This window comes from Cibotium barometz, chromosome 30, assembly GCF_041138505.1.
Source record: "Cibotium barometz isolate CiBa-2024 chromosome 30, ASM4113850v1, whole genome shotgun sequence".
Lineage (NCBI taxonomy): Eukaryota > Viridiplantae > Streptophyta > Polypodiopsida > Cyatheales > Cibotiaceae > Cibotium > Cibotium barometz.
This window is the reverse complement of record NC_141075.1, coordinates 37148997-37167411: the sequence shown is the minus strand read 5'-3', so window position 1 is coordinate 37167411 and position 18415 is coordinate 37148997. Positions and strand designations below refer to the sequence as shown.

The window sequence follows — 18415 nt, the reverse complement described above, 5'->3', positions numbered from 1 at the left end:
TTGCCCATACTGCCTTTTCTCCACAGCCCTTCCACAGGCTGGCCCAACAAGTCAACCTCATTTCTCAATAACTCTTCCACAGGCTTGCCTAACAATGCAACATGATTCTCCACAAGCTCTTCCACAGGCTTGCCCAACAATGCAATGCAACTCTCTGCAACCTACTCACTTCCGATGAAGTTCCGATCAGATAAGGACAGTTTTGATATTTCCTCCTATATTCAGATAAGCTTCGCAGAACTCTCAGCAATGGACATTTTGCCACAGCACCCCAGTAGCTCCAAAAGGCGGCTGGGTTTTTTTGGTGTAGGGTGACCCCCCTTATCCAAGCCACCCTTTCTCAATGTGAAAGACTTTCATCCTTCACCATCATTATTTATCCCTGTTTTCGCACAACTCGTAGAGGTTGCATAGTTACTTCAAGGTCTCAAAGCAAGCATGTAGGCCATGTCTAACCGTCTTGATCGAATAGAGTCAGCACCCCGAGTGCCTAGTGTTTCGGATTTGGATTCTACCAAGGCTCGTGCTCGTCAGCACAAAGGCATGACAATTCTGAGGATGAAGTGGCAAAACCTTCAGCAGGAGGATTTTTCACTCCTTTGGATGTAGGTAAAGATGTGATGGATGAGCTTCGCTCTCGGTCTGGCAATCATCATTCTACACCTACGCATAGTCAAAATGAGAGTCACAGGTGGTCTCCATCACAGAGTCCTTCCCCATCAGATTCCCCAAATAGTTCTTCCCGCTCACCTTCACGGGGGGGACTAATGGTTTCTGGAGTTTTTCCATGCCTCGTGAGGACTAAACTCAATTATTGAAGCTTCTAAAGCCTCCCAAGTTCAATGGAAAGATGGACAGAGAAGTCGTTACCAACTAGACTCAAAGATGGCTTCCATGTTGGCGTCAACACATGGCTCATATATTTTTCAGCACCATTTGGTGGTGTGTATAGATTTGATAGATGTCGCCCTCTTGTGGTGGAGAAACCACCTTAGGCAGCACCACTCCATAACTTGTTGGGACGATTGCCACTAGGCGACCTTGAAGCAGTTTAATCTTGTGGTGTGACTCCACCAAGCGCATCGTAAAGGATTGTACGAGGACCTTGGAGGAGCAATCTGAGGAGGCGGCTTCTTTAAAACCTGATGAGCAGTCTGAGGAGGAGGCTTCTTCAAAACCGGAGGCAAGTGTGGGCGTCTCATCTTTTCTCATTTCTCGAGTTGAGGGTGCCTTCGTTGCATCACACCGTGTGTATGAACAGAAGCAGCAGTCAGCCATGTCTTCGAGTTAGAAGTTGCCATTTGCATTAAGTGGAGAATCTTTGGCTTCAATCGCGGTCGCTTCAATTTCTAGGGTTGTTCAGGAGGACTCTTCTCACCTATCGTTTGCATAGAGTGGAGTATCTTCACTGTCTCATGTCATGGAGAAACCACAATCTGCGATGTTCTCCTTGTGGGCTACATAAGGATACTTAGTGGTCTGTAATGTTTTCTCATGGCTGGTTGGACAAACCGGAGTGTTGGATCACACAAAAGTTGGTCAACTCGAGGTTTCTTTGCAAGTCTTTGTGCTGATGCAAGCGAGGACAGAATGTGAGCCTTCACACTGGATGCAAAGTGGTCTTGCAATCTTTGAGAACTTGGGTACTTTGGATGAGCTTTGATTGGATCTTTTCCTTTTATTATAGGACACTTTATATGGACACCATGAAGTTGAGGACAGCTGCAATGCAAGTGGGGGATAATGTGACAAACCACCCCTATAGGGTAGCATGTACAGGCCTGCACCGGTAGGTGTAGGTGACACATGGGAATGATGATGTGGTGATGACACATGGCAAGTTGTGGGCCTGGCCGATAATAGTAAAACAAACCGACCAGTAGCATTGGTGCATATATATACGTGGGTAGCCAAATCATCATAATCACCTCTGCATTTGCTCAATGCTAGTCTCAGCAAAGCATTTCTCTACACACAGGCTAACCAAGTGGTGTTCAGCAAATCGTTGGGCTCTGTGTTGACATTTTCACTCCCAACCCCTCTCTTGTCCAGAGAATTCAATTGTAATCGTCCTTTTCTTGTACATAATACAGACAATAATTTTAGGATGCTTTCAACTAGACTATCCACACAACTCTGGTTCATGTATCTTATCATACCAAGCTCTTGGAGCTTGCTTCAAACTATACAATGCTTTGTGTAACCTGCATACTTTATGTTCCTCGCTAGGAACTTCAAAACCAATGGGCTGATTTACATATACTTCTTATTGCAAATCCCCATTCAAGAATGCGGTCTTGATGTCTAGCTGATACACTTTCCATCCTTTATAGCCAATGCAATCAATGCATCTCTATGTGCAGCCAATGCAATCAATGCATCCCTATGTGCAACCAATGCAATCACTAAATGGATCGTAGTCATCTTGGAAGTAGGAGCAAAATTATATTCCCTTTTTCTGAAATAGCCTTTAGCCACAAGTCTTGCCTTGTACCTGTCAACGGTACCATCAGATTTTCTTTTGACTTTATACACCCACTTTGTTTCAATGAGATTCTTATGCTCTAGCAAGTCCACAAGATCCCATGTATTATTCTTCATGATAGAAGAAATCTCATCCTGCATGGCTTGCACCCAATGCTCATTCTCCTATGCTTCTTCATAAGAAGAAGGCTCTTATGAATCAAAGAGACCCCCCATGGCAAATGCACACTCCCCACACTATACATTCAATGCATGGAGCTGAAATTTTGCTATCTTGCAAGGTTTTCAACACCACAAATTTGGCTCCCTGTGTGTATGGTTGTTTGCTCTTCCCTAACAACATCTTCAACCTCTTCCATTTTTTGTTGGCTGTTCCATATGTCTTACATCTGAGGCATAACCTGAATAGGGGCTGGCTAAATTGAATCCCCACTAATGGCTATGGGGGGTAAAAGCCCATCAAACATGTCTTGTGAGCCTATATCATGACTTTTATACAAGCTGAGCATGGGCTGAACTGAATTTTCAGCAAATACCACATCTCTACTAGCAAAACTCCGGCGTGTCACTAGATTATAGAGACGGTATCCCTTGCTCTCATTACTGTAGCCCACAAAGATGCATTTGATTGCTTTGGGAAAGTGCCTGAATCAGCTGCTGATTGGAGAGGTTCCCATGAGAAATTGCATGCTGCAAGGCTTCTCTGAGTTGCTCTGGCACATGAGCATATGCCAAACAACCAAATGTAAGCATATAATCCACTTTTGGCTTTCTATTGTAATGGTGTTATGGTCTTCAAAGCTTTACATGGGTTGCACACATGATGGCTTCCATCCAAAAAGTATGAGGCACCTTCTATGCTTTCATTATACATCTTGCCATCTGCATGAGTGGATTGGCAGATCTACCCCACAGCTTACATACAGAGGAGAGACAGTGGAGTATGTCACTTCATGTGTACTTAGGAATCACTTTTACCAGTCCAGCATTCTCTATGAGGAGGGTAGCAGAGGCTAGATTGACACAAGGGTATGCAGCCTTGGGATCATTAGAGAAGAAGTGTGCTCCTGTACAATTCCAAGAACCTATAACAAAGCTATGAGTTAATCCTTGTTTTTACTTATTTTCAACTAATCTTCTGCACCCCCAACTGGTGTAGAGGCTTGATCTCCCTCCAATCCTCAAATTAGCTGAAAATCTCTTAGCCACACCTAGGTAGCATCCCCACGCATCAGTCTGCCATGACAACTCGTCAAACCGCCGTCAAATGCAGCCAAAAATCGCGAATTCGCTGGCGTCTTTTTTCTTCAAAAAAACTTTAAATTCTTCATCAAGCCTTGGAATTGGAAGCATTGGCGCTAGCCCAAGGGGTTTTTGGGTGTGCTGAACACGTTGGTGGCCTCAGAATCTTTAAATTCGTCAAGGAGAAGCTACATCAAGCTCTGGATCAAATCTGTAAAGTGACTTTGGTAAAACAGAGATTAAGCATTCAATAGTAGTTGATCAAATCTTATGTTTTTGGGCTTGATCTTCTACAACACTAACTGCTATTTATGCCCTTGAAAGGATTTGACCTCATTTGAACTCTAAGGCACCAGATCTGGCCTCCCCGTACACTCTATTTTCTGCACACAAAACAAGAAATTAATCTCACTAATTAGTGAGTAATTAGCACTAATCACTACATTTTGGCGCAATTGATGGTTCAAACTTACCATTGGGTATCTAATACAGATCTCTATCACTTTAGATTGCAATTTGAAGTTGGTTTGATGTCCCAACCACCAAGTACAAAACCAACTATCTTTGGCTTTATGCAAGTTTTGGTGTATTCATGCTTGTAAACTTATTGTAATCATCATTAAACACCAAATTGGATTTTTAAAAGGATAGACGCTACCCTTGAATCTTGAATTGGATCAAGAGGTAAGACCCACTTCACATCATCATGAGCATTGCATAAGTAGTAGCTAAATTCAACGGGGAGCAATTCCATACATGGCAAACAAAGACCATGTATTTTCTCATGAGGAAAAATCTATGGGAGCTAGTTGAGGGAAGAGATGAATGTCCAAAGGAGAATGGGGAGAATGAATGAAAGAGCAGAAATGAGAAAGCATTAGAACTCATTGCACTTAGCTTAAATGATGATATTATTAACCACATTGCAGGGATACAACAAGCTAAAGATGCATGGGATGAACTTAACAAATTATTTAGCACTCAAGCAAAGAATTCAAAGATAAATTTGCTAATGCAGTTCTACAAACTTGACATGAAGGAAAGTGAACCTCTAACCACACACTTGAACAAATACAAAACCATCAAATAACAACTTGCAGCCATTGGGAAGAAAGTAGAAGATAACGAGGCAATAGCAGTGCTTCTAAAGAGTGTGGACAAGGGAGAGCATGAGAACATTGTGGCAACCTTAAAGAATATACTAAATTTGAAGTTGCATGAGAACTAGAGCAAGAGAACAAGGTCAAAGAGAAGATAGGATTGGACCCAACAACTAGAGAGAAGAAAGCACTCTACACCCGAGGAGGCCTCGCACGAGGATGAGGACGAGGACGAGGACGAGGACGAGGAAGAGGAAGAGGAAGAGGAAGAGGAAGAGGAAGAGGAAGGGGAGGAGGAAGGACCTTCACTTGCCACAACTGTGGGAAGCCAGGACACATGGCTAGAGACTGCTACAATAAACCAAATGAAGAAGAATCGGCATCGGCAAACTTCATGGAGACTCCTAAGATAGAGGAGTCAGAATATCTTCTTTGAGAAAGAAAGAAAGAAAGAAAGAAATATTAACGTCTGCGAAAGGCCAAAGTGGCCTATGAGACCAAAACATAGTACACAACTGATGGTGTCTCATCAAAAGTAAGACAAAAAGGACTAAAAAAGTCCTAAAAATAGTCCTAAACAGCTATGAAGGATATGCATGAAACTCCCTTGATCCATCTCTGAGAGAAGCCCATATGGCTGAGAGTACCCTCAAGGAAGTCCCAATCCACTCTATCATAGGCCTTCTCAAAATCCAAGAGCAGAATGGCCAAGGGCTGATTGCTCGCTTTAGCCCATTCGACGGCCTCCCAAAACAAGAAAATGTTATCAAAGATGCTCCTGCCGTGTAAGAATCCATTCTGAGTATCATGAATGACATCCTGCAAAATTGGCTGCATTCTGATGCTCACTGCCTTAGCAAGAATCTTATAGGCAGTCCCAAGTAAGGTGATAGGTCTCCACTGGCCAATCAATGTCTTATCCCCACTCTTAGGAATAAGATAAATAAGCCTCTCAATGAGAGAAGAAGGCAAAGAGCATGTGTCCCACATCTCCTGTAGAGCCGATGTGATCTCAACCCCAATCTCATCCCAAAAAGTAATGAAAAAAACAAGGGAGAGGCCATCCTCCCCTGGACACTTACCATGAGGTAAGGCATGAAGAGCGTGACTGAACTCCTACATAGAGAAAGGGGCATCCAGAGTGGCACACATCTCCTCAATGATCAAATGTGGCAATGCATTCCAAACCTTCCTCTGTGCCCTATGTCTCAAATCAAAGTGCGGCTCAGCACTAAGAAGCAGGCGATAGAAACCAGTGACAATCTGTCTAACCATAAGAGGATCTAAGTGAAGAGTGCCATGTGAATCCTACAACTGCTTGACACTATCTCTGGCATGAGATGGGCCGTGAGTAGCAAAGAAATGTTTGTTACATCTGCCACCCATCTATGTCCAAAAGGATTCCTGGGCATGGAAACGATACTCCGTGCGCTGCTCAAGAAAGTGATGAAGTTCTACCCTAACAATACATAAAGAATCTAGAACCCATTGAGCATGAGGATGTTTCTCATGCTCTTTCTGCAAGATAGCCAATCTACGTCTAATAGCCCTTTCTAAATCCAAGGCCTCTTGCCTCTTAGACAGGGCACATGTGTGATAAAAGTCACTAATATCACAGAGAGCAGAGGCCAAGCTTTGAAAGGCCTGTAAGAGATCATGAGATCTCCAAATATCAAGCATAGGACGTGACAGCTCTGCATCTGAAAACAAATGATCAGGGATGCGTACGTGGGATGCTGATCCATGGCAATTCGGATCTCTAATACATAAAACCACTAGGCAATGATCCGATTTAGAGGTGCCTGTAGCAATAAAAGTATGCCCACCTCTTTCAAGCACCCAATCATCCACATAAAATCTGTCTAACCGTGCATAGATACATCCTGCATCTCTTCTCCTGTTAGACCATGAATAAAGAAGAGTGGATGGACTCCTCAAAATGTCATCCTCATGCCAACAATCTCTGCCATGAATAGAGAGTATAAACCTCTCCCAAGACGCTCTTTTAAGAGGATGCACCAAGCCCTCATGTCCACCTCTTTTATCCGTTCGTAGCTGATCCCACAAAGGACAAGAAGCCAAAGAAGCACAACAACCAGAAAGCAGCACCAGGGCTTCATTCACAATCACATGGAAGGTGGCCAGACATCATAATTTGAGACATAGTGAAAGACAATAATACCAAATGCAACCCTCCCTCAGCAGTTCTGCCTTGCACCTCACCCTCTCCAACCCTGTGCTGCGCCTGCCAGCACCTCCTACAACTGCCCAGCCTCTCCTGCATTCAACCATCCTTGCCCCAATAACCTCACTCTTGCTCGCCATCAGCACCACTACAGGCACTGTAGCGGCCCCATTACTAGGGATGCTAGCCCGTAGCCAGGCGCCCGCCCAATGTTGCCATGCGTTAGGAAGGGAAGAGGGAGAGAGAGAGAGAGAGAGAGAGAAATCATTCGATGCAGCACAGATGGCACCAAGCACCAGCGGCCAGCAAAACACAACATTGCAGGCAGCATGCACAAAATTGGCAACCATACCTACCCCCTAAGGTTTTTACCTACCCCCCTCCCTCAGCAGTTCTGCCTTGCCCCTCACCCTCTCCAACCCTATACTGTGCCTGCAAAGCGCAACAATGTGCAACCAGAAAAAAAACAAGAAATTCCAGTCATACTATTCATAGGTGATAAAAATCCTTTGCCTTGAAAAAAAGAGGATCATGCAAACTTATTTCAAACTAAGGTCCAAAGACCATTCCATGCATTATTAATTAATACATCACCAAAAAATCATTTGCATCACCTATTTTTATGATATTTCATACTAAAACTTTCTAGTAAGCTTGCATCTCTATAATGAACTCACGACATTTCAAATGGTACTACTTGAACTCCCCTAGTAGTGCTATAAAGAGCTAGTAAAAACATGGGCATTTTACCTGGAATTCAAGTTTATAGAGTTTGGAAGCGGCAGCGTGGGAGAGTAATGCATGGTGTGCAGCAATGTAGGGCTCAGTGCTAGAGTCTCCAGCAGGGCAAGAGTTTCCACTAACATCCGAACATCGCCCGGGAGCAAAATCCCCTGTTCCATAGCCCCGATACACAAAACTGTAGAGCTCATTAAGCGTGACCCAATATTTCACCCGATCTCCAAAGTGCTTGAAGCAAGCCTCAGCAAACTTCACAAAGTGTTCACTGTAGCCATAACCTCAAAAATTATTATGTAAGCAAAAAGTCAACCATAATTAATGAAAATAAGCAACAGTTATCACATAAATAAGACTACTCACACTATAGCCTTAGTTCTCCAACCGCATACATTGGGATCATTCTCCAAGTAGAGTGGCATGTCCCAGTGGTAGAGAGTAGCCCAAGGATCCATACCTGATCATTACCACACTTTAGCAACCAGGCATACTGTCTTAAAATGTTAATTTTATTTTCATACCAGTTACTTTAGCAGCTATTCATACTATAAGAAGCTGGCTCAACTTATATTTGCAAGGATCCGATGCTTTTTTTTCCCAAAAAGAGATCCTTCTATACATCCACCCATGGGTGGACTACAACCCTCCACAGAGGTGAATTTCTCAAAAAACTCAAAAAGGGAGTGGACACTCCTTACATGGCTGGCCGCTCGAGGGATACTACATCCTTTGGGGGAAGCCATGCTGTAGTTCCTAGGAATGTCAACAACCCTGCTCGTGAGGAAACGGCCACTACTCCATGTCCGTAGGAAAGTGCACTACATTGTGCCCTGCGGTCCGATTCTCCTGTCAATCAGTCCCAGTGCCCACACAAGGTGTGTATAAGGTCCGTCCATGGTCTCTCCTAGAGGGGGTGAGAGTGCCATACACAAGGTGTGTATAAGGTCCGTCCATGGTCTCTCCTAGAGGGGGTGAGAGTGCCATCAATGCCCTCAACAGCCTCGTTGTTGCAGTGCATGTGTAAGATCCCCATCGTCTCCCTAAACACAAGCAACCAAATTAGTACCAAATAGAAAGGGTGGAAGCTAGCTCACCTCCCAACCATAGATTCCATCCAGAATCGCCCCCGAGCCGGAGGCTAATGCTCCCCAAATGATCCGCCATCCGAGAGGAGCGTTGATCATGTGATTGAGCTATTGCCTCATAGTAGTCTTGTCTCCCGGCAACCTTATCATGCAATTGAGCTATTGCCTGGTAGTAACCTTGTCTCCTAGTAACCTTATTGGTTTAGCCAGATGGAGGAGGATGAAACTGCTTGGCAACTACAAGATTATCTTAATAAAGATTTTGTTTGGTTTAATAAGTCTCCATGGGACGCTCCAACTCTTCTGTCTCAGAAGAAAGATGGTAGCATGCGGTTCTGTGTAGATTACAAAGGCTTGAATAAGCTCACTGTCAAGAATGGGTATCCTTGCCGAGGATGGATGACTCGGTAGATCGTCTTCGAGGTGCTAAGTATTTCACCAAGATTGATCTACGGTCAAGCTCACTATGGGTCTTTGGTCCTACCCTCTGGGTTGACCAATGCTCGTGCTACTTTTCAGCAGATGATGAACGATTTATTTCATCCATATCTCGAAAAGTGGATTGCTGTCTTCTTGGATGACATACTGATTTATAGTAGGTCATTGGAAGACCACATACAACATCTTAGAGTAATCTTAGAGATACTCAAACCAGAGAAGTTGTATACGAAGGAGTCAAAGTGTGATTTCTTCAAGCAAGAACTCTTGTATCTAGTCACATCATCTCTATTGATGGTGCGAGCATTGATCTAGATAACGTTCGAAAGGTCTTGGAATGGCCCATTCCACAGACGATTAGGCAAGTGAAATCATTTATTGGTTTCACTGGCTTTTTAGGGAGTTCATCCAGGCTTACGCTAGAATCGCTACCCCTTTGACTTCACTTTTAAGGGGGTGGTGTACAGTGTAGGTTGCCCATGGTAGGCACATGTGAAAGCATGAGGTGTGAGAGTTATCCCACATGAGGGGATTGTAATGCCTACAAGATTTTTGTATAAACAGGGGTTTTCCCTACTCTTGAAGGTAGTCAATACAATCCATTCATTTGTTCAATTTCTCTTGTGTTGGGCACTCAAATCAACTATAGGTAGTGTCCTGATTTATAGCGATCCTCCTAGGGAAAAGATAACCATCATCAACCACCAAGACATGAGAAGGTGGGGGGTCATGCTTGCATCACCACAGGCCAAACGGTTCCCCCCAATAATTTCATTCACCTCCTTGGTGCATTCACATGATGGCATTTAGGTAGCTTTTCATTCATATGTATATGGTTCTACTGGTTGTAAAGGATATAATAATTCCAAAGTCAAACATTAATATATGTGAAGGATGTAGGTGCCACGTGTGGCATGGTGCATTAGAGTAGGAGCCAAGGGGACGGAGGGTTCGACCCGTCCTTGGTGCAGTAGGGGGATTATGAAGTAACACTAAAAAAGCATGTCCATGCCGAAGGTTGTTTCCAGCAACCAATACTGCTGCACCAAGGAAAAACCCTAGACCAAGTTTGTAGTAGGTTCACAATTCAGCTCCACTTTTCCTGGCCCAGTGACGTCACGCATATACGTGTCAAAGAGAGTCAACATGAGGTAGGTTCTCTTGAAGTAGAAGCGGTCCTTCTACTAGGCCATGACTACTTGTTGCTCTTCGTATAGCAAACGACTCTGCATGTGCACCACCTTAGTGTTTGTTGGCTTCGTCCGAGCATTGCATTCTATAATCATTCTATGTAGTTTTCTTCCCTTTTCACTCTTTTGGTCAACACTCACACACCATACAATATTACATGTGGCATTCTTATCTTACCACAATATCTTCAACCTATAGGGTGCTTTCCCACATACACACAACACCATGATTACATCTCTCAACATCTCCTCTTAATCGAGGTGTTCCACATCATGCTTTATCTAACCACCTCCCCATCTCAAGGCCTCTTGTATACAAGTAAAAAAGAGGAAAAACAACAAAAACAACAAGGGTTTACAATCTATACCTAGAAGAGAAGATGTTGTGTCAAATCTCTTTTTTTATGAGTACAAGTCTTAATCTTGTAACATAATTGTGCTTGAGTCTATTGCACTTACTCATCAACAGGAGTAAACTTAGATTACATCCACCTTATACTAATTTCCTCTACTCATATTATTAGATTAATTCACTTTAATCACATTAGATTAGTGTAGGATTTATCACTAATCACCTTTCTCATGCACATGATGTCCATGACACTGGTTGTGACATTTGAGAGTACTACAGTACTGCTGCAGAAAATACAGCAGTTTGTGCAGGACAAACCAGAGTGCTGTTTCTGGTAAAATTGTGTGTTTACCAAGATGTCAAATGATGGGATAACCCAGATTGTGGCTGAGAAGCTTGATAAGAATAACTTCCATGCTCGGAGGTTCAGGTTGACGAATTTCCTGATGGAAAAGGGCTATTGGGACTACATAGAAGGTGAGCATGAAGAGGCACCAGAGATACCGGACATAGATCCGACTGCTGCAGATATGAAAGAGTTTAAAGACTGGAACCAAGGAGCCAGGAAAGTTATGTATTGGCTCTCCATTAGTATACAGGACACCATGATTGGGCACATTCAGGATGCCAAATCCCCCAAGGAGGCGTGGGACACCTTGGTAAAGCTTTATGAAACAAATACCAAGGCACGTAAGATACAGTTGAAGAATGAACTTCATACTATGGAGAAAAAGAGCATGTCTGTGAATGACTATGCGTTGAAGATAAAGAGTATTGTGGAATCCCTTGCATCTATTGGTGTGTCAGTAGATGATGATGATAAGGTGGAGGTCTGTCTACGTGGTCTCGGGCCACAATACAAGGCATTCAAGACGTCTATTCAGACTCGGGAAAACATTCCCAACTTTACAGATTTGGTGTCTATGCTGATTATAGAAGAGAAGAGCTTGGGTGAAGACCAACAGTCTTCACAAAACAAAAACAGTTCAGAGCAACAGGCCTTCTACACAAGTTCAGGAAGAGGACGAGGTAGAGGAGGTCGTGGACGCGGTCAAGGAGGTGGCCGAACAGGTAATCAAAATTATGGCCAGCAGACAGCAGCAACAACAGTCCCAGAATACACAACAACAACAACAACAACACGCAGGTGGAAGAGACAAATTCAGAGGCAAGGGGAGTCAAAGAGGCCGTGGAAACTGACAAAGGCAGTATAATGATGCACGTGAATGCTATTATTGTGGTAAGCCTGGACATGTGCAAGCAGAATGTTATAAGAAGCAGGCTGACATGCAAAATGGGAAAGTGCAGCAGAACAACTATGCATCCTCAAGCAGAAATAATGAGGATAATGAAAGGTTGTTTGTTATGCAACATGTCGTGAATGCCATGTCTGAAAATGTTGATGCAGCACAAAAAGATGATGTATGGTATGTGAATTCAGGTGCTTCAAACCACATGACTAGTCATGGGGAGTGGTTCAAGGAGATGAAAAACCCGGAAAGACCAGGTTTTGTGGAAACAGGGGATGACACTGCTCATCCAATTGCCCATGTTGGAGATGTGCCATTGTCTATGCAGGATGGCAAAGTGAAGTACCTTGCAGATGTACTTCACGTTCCGAACATAACAAAGAATTTGGTTTCAGTTGGCCAGATGATTGAGCAGGGTTCCCAGGTTTGGTTTAACCCTGATGGTTGTTATGTTGAAGACTTTAAAGACAAGTGCAGGTTGGTTGCAAAAGGCAACAGAGTGGGCAGAATATTTACGTTGAATGTAGACATGCCTGAAATGAGTGCTGCGATGTTTGCAAATGGTTTAGGAATTGTTGCAGACACAGACATTTGGCATAAAAGAATTGGACATGTGTGTGTGCAGAGAATGAAGTCTATGCAGACTAAAGGAATTGTGACAGGACTGCCAAAGTTTAAAGTGGAAGGTATGCAGAGAATATGTGAAGCATGTCAATTTGGAAAGCAAACAAAGCATGTATTTCCACGTAACAGATATGTGAGCAGAAATGCACTAGATGCTGCGCATTTAGATGTGTGGGGTCCTACGAAGACCATGTCTATGGGAGGCTGCAGGTATTATGTGACATTCATTGATGACCACACAAGGAAAGTGTGGGTATATTTCATGAAGGAGAAGAGTGAGGTGTTCACTCACTTTCAGAATTTCAGAGTTTTGGTTGAAAAGCAAACAGGGAAATATGTAAAGTGCCTAAGGTCAGATGGAGGGGGAGAGTACTTCTCCAATGAGTTCTCTAAATTTTTGAAGAAAAATGGTATTCGGAGACAGTTTACATGCAGATACACTCCACAGCAAAATGGAGTTGCTGAGCGGAAAAACAGGCACATTGCTGAGATTGCGCGAGCATTGATGGAAGAGAAGAATATGCCGCATAGCTATTGGGCTGAGGCTGTTTCTACAACAGTATACATCATGAACAGGACTCCAACTGCAGCCATACATGATGTAACTCCAGAGGAGAGGTTTACTGGCAGAAAACCAGATTTGTCTCATCTGAAAGTCTTTGGATGCATTGCATATGTACATGTGCCAGATGAGCTGAGAACTAAGCTGGATCCGAAAGCTGAAAAATGTGTGTTTATTGGATATTCCCTGGAGCAAAAGGGATACATGTGTTATAACCCTGCTACACGTGAGTTGAGGGTAAGCAGGGATGTTGTCTTTGATGAGATGAGCAACTGGTATGCTGCTGAAAAAGAAGCTCTTGGGGCTGATGTGAGTGAAAGTGAGGTTGCACAGAATGCAAGTCAGCAATCACAGTCTTTGAGTGGACCAGGAGAGTCCTCATCTAGTGGGTCTGTTGATAGACCATGGAGTGGCAGGCTGCATCATAATACCAGTCCTGCAAATTTGATTAGTACATCACGTAAAGGAGAAGAGAAAGTGGTTGAGCCCCTTGGTATGCCTGACATTTCTGCACGGCATTCTCATGTTGATGGAGAATCTAGTGGCTCAGAGATGAGCCTTGATGAGGAGCTTGGGATCCCAGCTATGAGAACACCTAGTGTAAAGAAGGCTATGGAAGCCATGAATGAAAAGCTACGAAGATCTGGGAGAGTGAAAAACCCTATGCAGAGGTTTACCTATGATGGTTATGTGGCACATCACTATGCAATATGGCAAAGGTTGTGCAGGTTGTAGAGCCCACATGCATTGATGAGGCTGTTGGAAATGTGTGTCGAGAGAAAGCTCTGGATGAGGAGATGGATGCACTATATGGAAATGAAACTTGGGATTTAGTGCAATTGCCTGAAGGCAAGAAAGCCATTGGATGCAAGTGGGTGTACAAAGTAAAACATAACAGTGATGGAAGCATGAACAGGTACAAGGCTAGATTGGTAGCCAAAGGGTATGCGCAGACATATGGCATTGATTATGAGGAAACTTTCAGCCCAGTTGCCAAGATGGCAACAGTGAGAGTTGTGATAGCAGTGGCTGCGTCAAAGCAATGGTCTTTACATCAGATGGATGTAAAGAATGCATTCTTGCATGGGGATTTGCAAGAAGAGGTGTATATGTTGCAGCCACCTGGTTATGAGGATGTGAGTCACCCCGAGCATGTTTGCAGGTTGAAGAAAGCCTTGTATGGCTTAAAGCAAGCACCAAGAGCATGGTCTGACAAGATTTCTGAATATCTTATCACTATTGGCTTTCATGTAGCCAATGCAGATTTCTCGCTGTATGTGAGACATGGTGATAGAGGGGTTGTGCTTGTTGTCATCTATGTAGATGACTCGATCATTACAGGGGACCATGATGCAGAGATCTTTGATATAAAGATCTTGCTTAGACAGAAGTTTGAGATGAAGGATCTGGGGGAGCTCAGATATTTCTTGGGCATTGAGGTGATTAGGTCACCACATGGTATTGGATTACTGCAGAGACAGTATGGCTTGGACATGTTGTCCAAGTATGGTATGACAGGCTGTAAGCCTACCTCAGTGCCATTAGATCAGAATGGCAAGTTGAGTGCAGATTCAAGAGAGATTTTGGAGGATCCTACTATGTATAGGCGCATAGTAGGAAGCTTGATATACATGACGATCATCAGGCCAGATTTGAGCTATGCTGTTGGGTTGGTGAGTCAGTTTATGCAGGTTCCACGGAAACCGCATTTGGATGCATTGAGACGCATACTGAGGTATGTGAGGTCTACTTTGCATTGTGGACTATTCTATGAGACTGGGACAGAGATATGTGTACATGGATACACAGATGCGGATTGGGCTGGTAGTATCTCAGATAGAAGATCTACCAGTGGATTCATGTTTTCTTTGGGGAGTGCTGCTGTGACTTGGAGCAGCAAGAAGCAACCTATGGTTGCTCTATCCAGTACAGAGGCCGAGTACAGAGGAGCTGCTATGGCAGCATGTGAGGTAGCTTGGTTGAGAAAGCTACTTGCAGATTTGGGTCTGTCAGTGGATAGACAAGTTGTCATTTTTTGTGACAACATTAGCAGTATACAGTTGGCCAGGAACCCAGTTTTTCATGCTCGCACGAAGCATATAGAGGTCCACTATCATTTCGTCAGAGAGAAGGTCTTGGCAGGAGACCTTGACCTTGTTTATGTCAGCACAGAGGATCAGGTAGCTGACATCTTCACCAAAGCATTGGGTACAGAGAAGCTCCGCAGATTCAGGGCTTCGCTTGGTGTACATGAGATGGAGTTGAGCTCGAGGGGGAGTGTTGAGATATCGAGCTCGTCTAGTGAGGCGGTGGACACTGATGACCCGCCTGGGGGATAGGCCCCACACTTACACCACTGGCATGGTTGGTGAGATCATGGGTGATATGCGGCCAGTGGGATGACAGGCTGTGTGATAGCCATTCTAGAGACTGGCATAGTTATAGCGCCAGCTCATTTAGTTGGGTTCACACTCTATAGAGAACCCGTGTATGTATTGGTTGAGTACCTTTCATATTGTGTGTACTCTTATCTTGTATATGGTGTGTTGAGTGTTGAGTGAAGAAGAAGATTTTCAGCCTCTCACCTTGTGTGTTCTCTATTAGGGTTTTGTGAGTGTGTGTGTGCTTGCAAGAGCTCAAGCTCTCTTTCCCCCTGCATCTTTTCACGTGGTACGGTATCGAAGGCTTTGCGGAAGCCCACAAAGCAGCAATATATCCTTCTCTTCTGTGCCCTGCCCTCTTCAATAAGTGCCCGAAGTGTCAGTATGTGATCCAAGGTAGTAAATCCTCTCCTGAAGCTAGCCTGTCCATGTGCTCGATGACCATGCGTCTCTGCCCATCGGCTCAGCTCCGACTCCAATATAGAGCCATATAATTTGGCCAAGTAATGACCAATCATGATCGTCCTGTAGTTGCCTGGTACCATGGGGTCCCCACTCTTAAAGAGTGGTACAATGATATGCTCTGTCCAGCTTGTCGGGAAACCCTCACAAATGGCACGATTAAACACATGTACGATGAGCGGAGCCAAAGTGTCTCGTGCATATGAGAAGTGCTCTCCAACTAGCCCATCATGATCCTGTGCCTGTCTATTCTGTAACCTGTCTGTCACATCTAGCACCATCTGCATAGTAAAAAAGGTGCTGCTAGCCGGTCTAGCTCCCAACAGTGGAGGGGGGGTGGGGGGCTATCCTGGTGCATCATATAGCTCTCTAGCATAAGTATGCCATGCCTCAGGTACAGTAATCGGAGTACCAGGCTGTCTCTCCTGAAACATCTTCCATGCCCTCTTGCTGTCCTTCCCCAGGAAGAGTTGGTAGATCTCCTCCTCTAGCTTAGCCAGATAGGCTCGTTTCTTCCTCCGCACAAGGCGCCGAAAGATCATCCTGGCCTGTCTATGCGTGCGAGACCCAATGGCAATCTCACGTTGTAGCTGTGCTCGTGTCTCACGACACTCATCATCATACCAACTGTTCTGTGGGGCAGTGCTGCGGGGGTGGGTGGAAGGGATCATAGTGCAGGGAAACGCATATGAGGCGGATGCATGTAGTACACCTGCCAATCCTCTCGTGATCTCGTCCAGAGGGCTATGCGGGTCTAAGGCGAACAAGCCATCAGATACTGCATCTCGATAAACCCCAACTGTCTCACGTGTAAACTGATAACTCGGGTACCTAGGTAGATGAGTGGCTGGCCCATCTCTCGGGGATCTACCTACTAGTGTGAAACTCAGGTATGCATGATCGGCTGCTATGCGAATGGGCCTACTGGAAATCGTGAAACCCCGCACATCAAGTATCAATGAAGGAGATCCCATCAAGTAGTCCACTGTGCTCACTCCCCCTTTAGAGTTCCAGTGTGTGAGAGCATCTAATCCTTGCCATCTTCATAAGCCATTGTATATGACCAACCCATGTGCACTCCCGAGTGTGAGAAAATGCCTGCCATAATCTGTAATCTCCCCCTAATCCTCTGCTGATCCCTACAACCCTACATCCTCTGCCGTGATCTCCCGGTACATAGCCTCTTGAGTATCATACAACTCTGTTTGCTCTGTGCCTGTACGTGCATTAAAGTCTCCCAATAGTAATATGTCTCCCATGCTGGCAAACCTCATGATATCATCATATAATGGTATATAGGGCGACTCTCCTCATGGTGCAAACCTGGAGTGGGCTGGGGAAAGTAGCATACCGCCACATATAGCTCGCGGAGCCCCTCTCTACTGCGTTTAAGGCGGGTAAGAGTTTGATGGCATTGGTGGCCAATGTGGGAGGTGTAGATGCGACTGTGGTGGTGGCTACTGTGGAGGCACAGGTCTTGGAGGCTTGTACAACCTGCCACTTGGTACAATCTTTCTTACCATGCCCTACGGTGTGGCAGAACAAACATATGTTCTCCTCCTTATACCGCGTTTGCTCTTCTGGTAGGAGATATCAACCAGTAATACCCTCCTTGGCCTTTTCCTCGGGTGTTTTCTTAGGCTTGAAGTGTTTATCCTTCTTGCCTCCTGAGGTGCTCTCGGAATCTTTCTTGTTGTCTTTGCTGTTCTGAGCTCCCTTCCCTCCTTGAGATGATGATTTTTGGGTGGTAGATGATTGTTGTTGAGGTTTGGAGCCAGTCTGGATCTACTTGGGCTTACCTCTGTTCAGCATCATTACCTGATTCTAAAGCCCTGTCATAGGACTGTGACTCAAAATTACGTACACTAAACCTGATGTTAGTATCCAAACCTCTAATGAACTGTTTCAACTTATCCTGCCTAACTGCTATGTTGACGTGATAACTTTGTTAGAGTATGTCAACACGGGTGACCCATTTTGGGAGAATCTGTAAAACTCATCCTCAAGGTTGATCATGTATTGGGGACGTAGAAACCATTTTTTGAGATCGGACACGAAGGTGTCCCATACATACTGTGGAGCCCTTGTGATCAAGTCTACATGTGGACTCGACCAATGCAGCCACCAAGTGACCGCTTCGCCGGAAAGGTGAGGTGGTGCCAGATGGACTCAATCTTGAGGACTTGAAAGCGTAGCCAATGGAAAATATGCTACAAATTGATGAATGAATTCCATGACTACAGCATGATCACACTCACCATCATACTTACCATCATACTTACTAAAATTTGGTTGAGCTCGTATGATTGGGATGGTGGAGGA

At 44.4% G+C, this 18415-nt stretch overlaps 1 protein-coding gene across 3 annotated transcripts in view; it reads right to left on the bottom strand.

Annotated features, from left to right (window-relative positions):
• LOC147621442 (beta-glucosidase 24-like) overlaps nucleotides 1-18415 on the bottom strand; it is a 53829-nt gene that overhangs the window by 28901 nt on the left and 6513 nt on the right. For all 3 annotated transcript variants that reach the window (XR_015269829.1, XM_086824177.1, XM_086824178.1), the window contains exons 6-7: nucleotides 8113-8206; nucleotides 7762-8017 (exon numbers count right to left, since the gene is read on the bottom strand). Coding sequence is in view for 2 of the 3 variants with exons in the window: in XM_086824177.1 (XP_086680303.1) it covers nucleotides 7762-8017; nucleotides 8113-8206 (350 nt within the window). In the remaining variant the exon portion in view is untranslated. The remainder of the gene's footprint in view (nucleotides 1-7761; nucleotides 8018-8112; nucleotides 8207-18415) is intronic.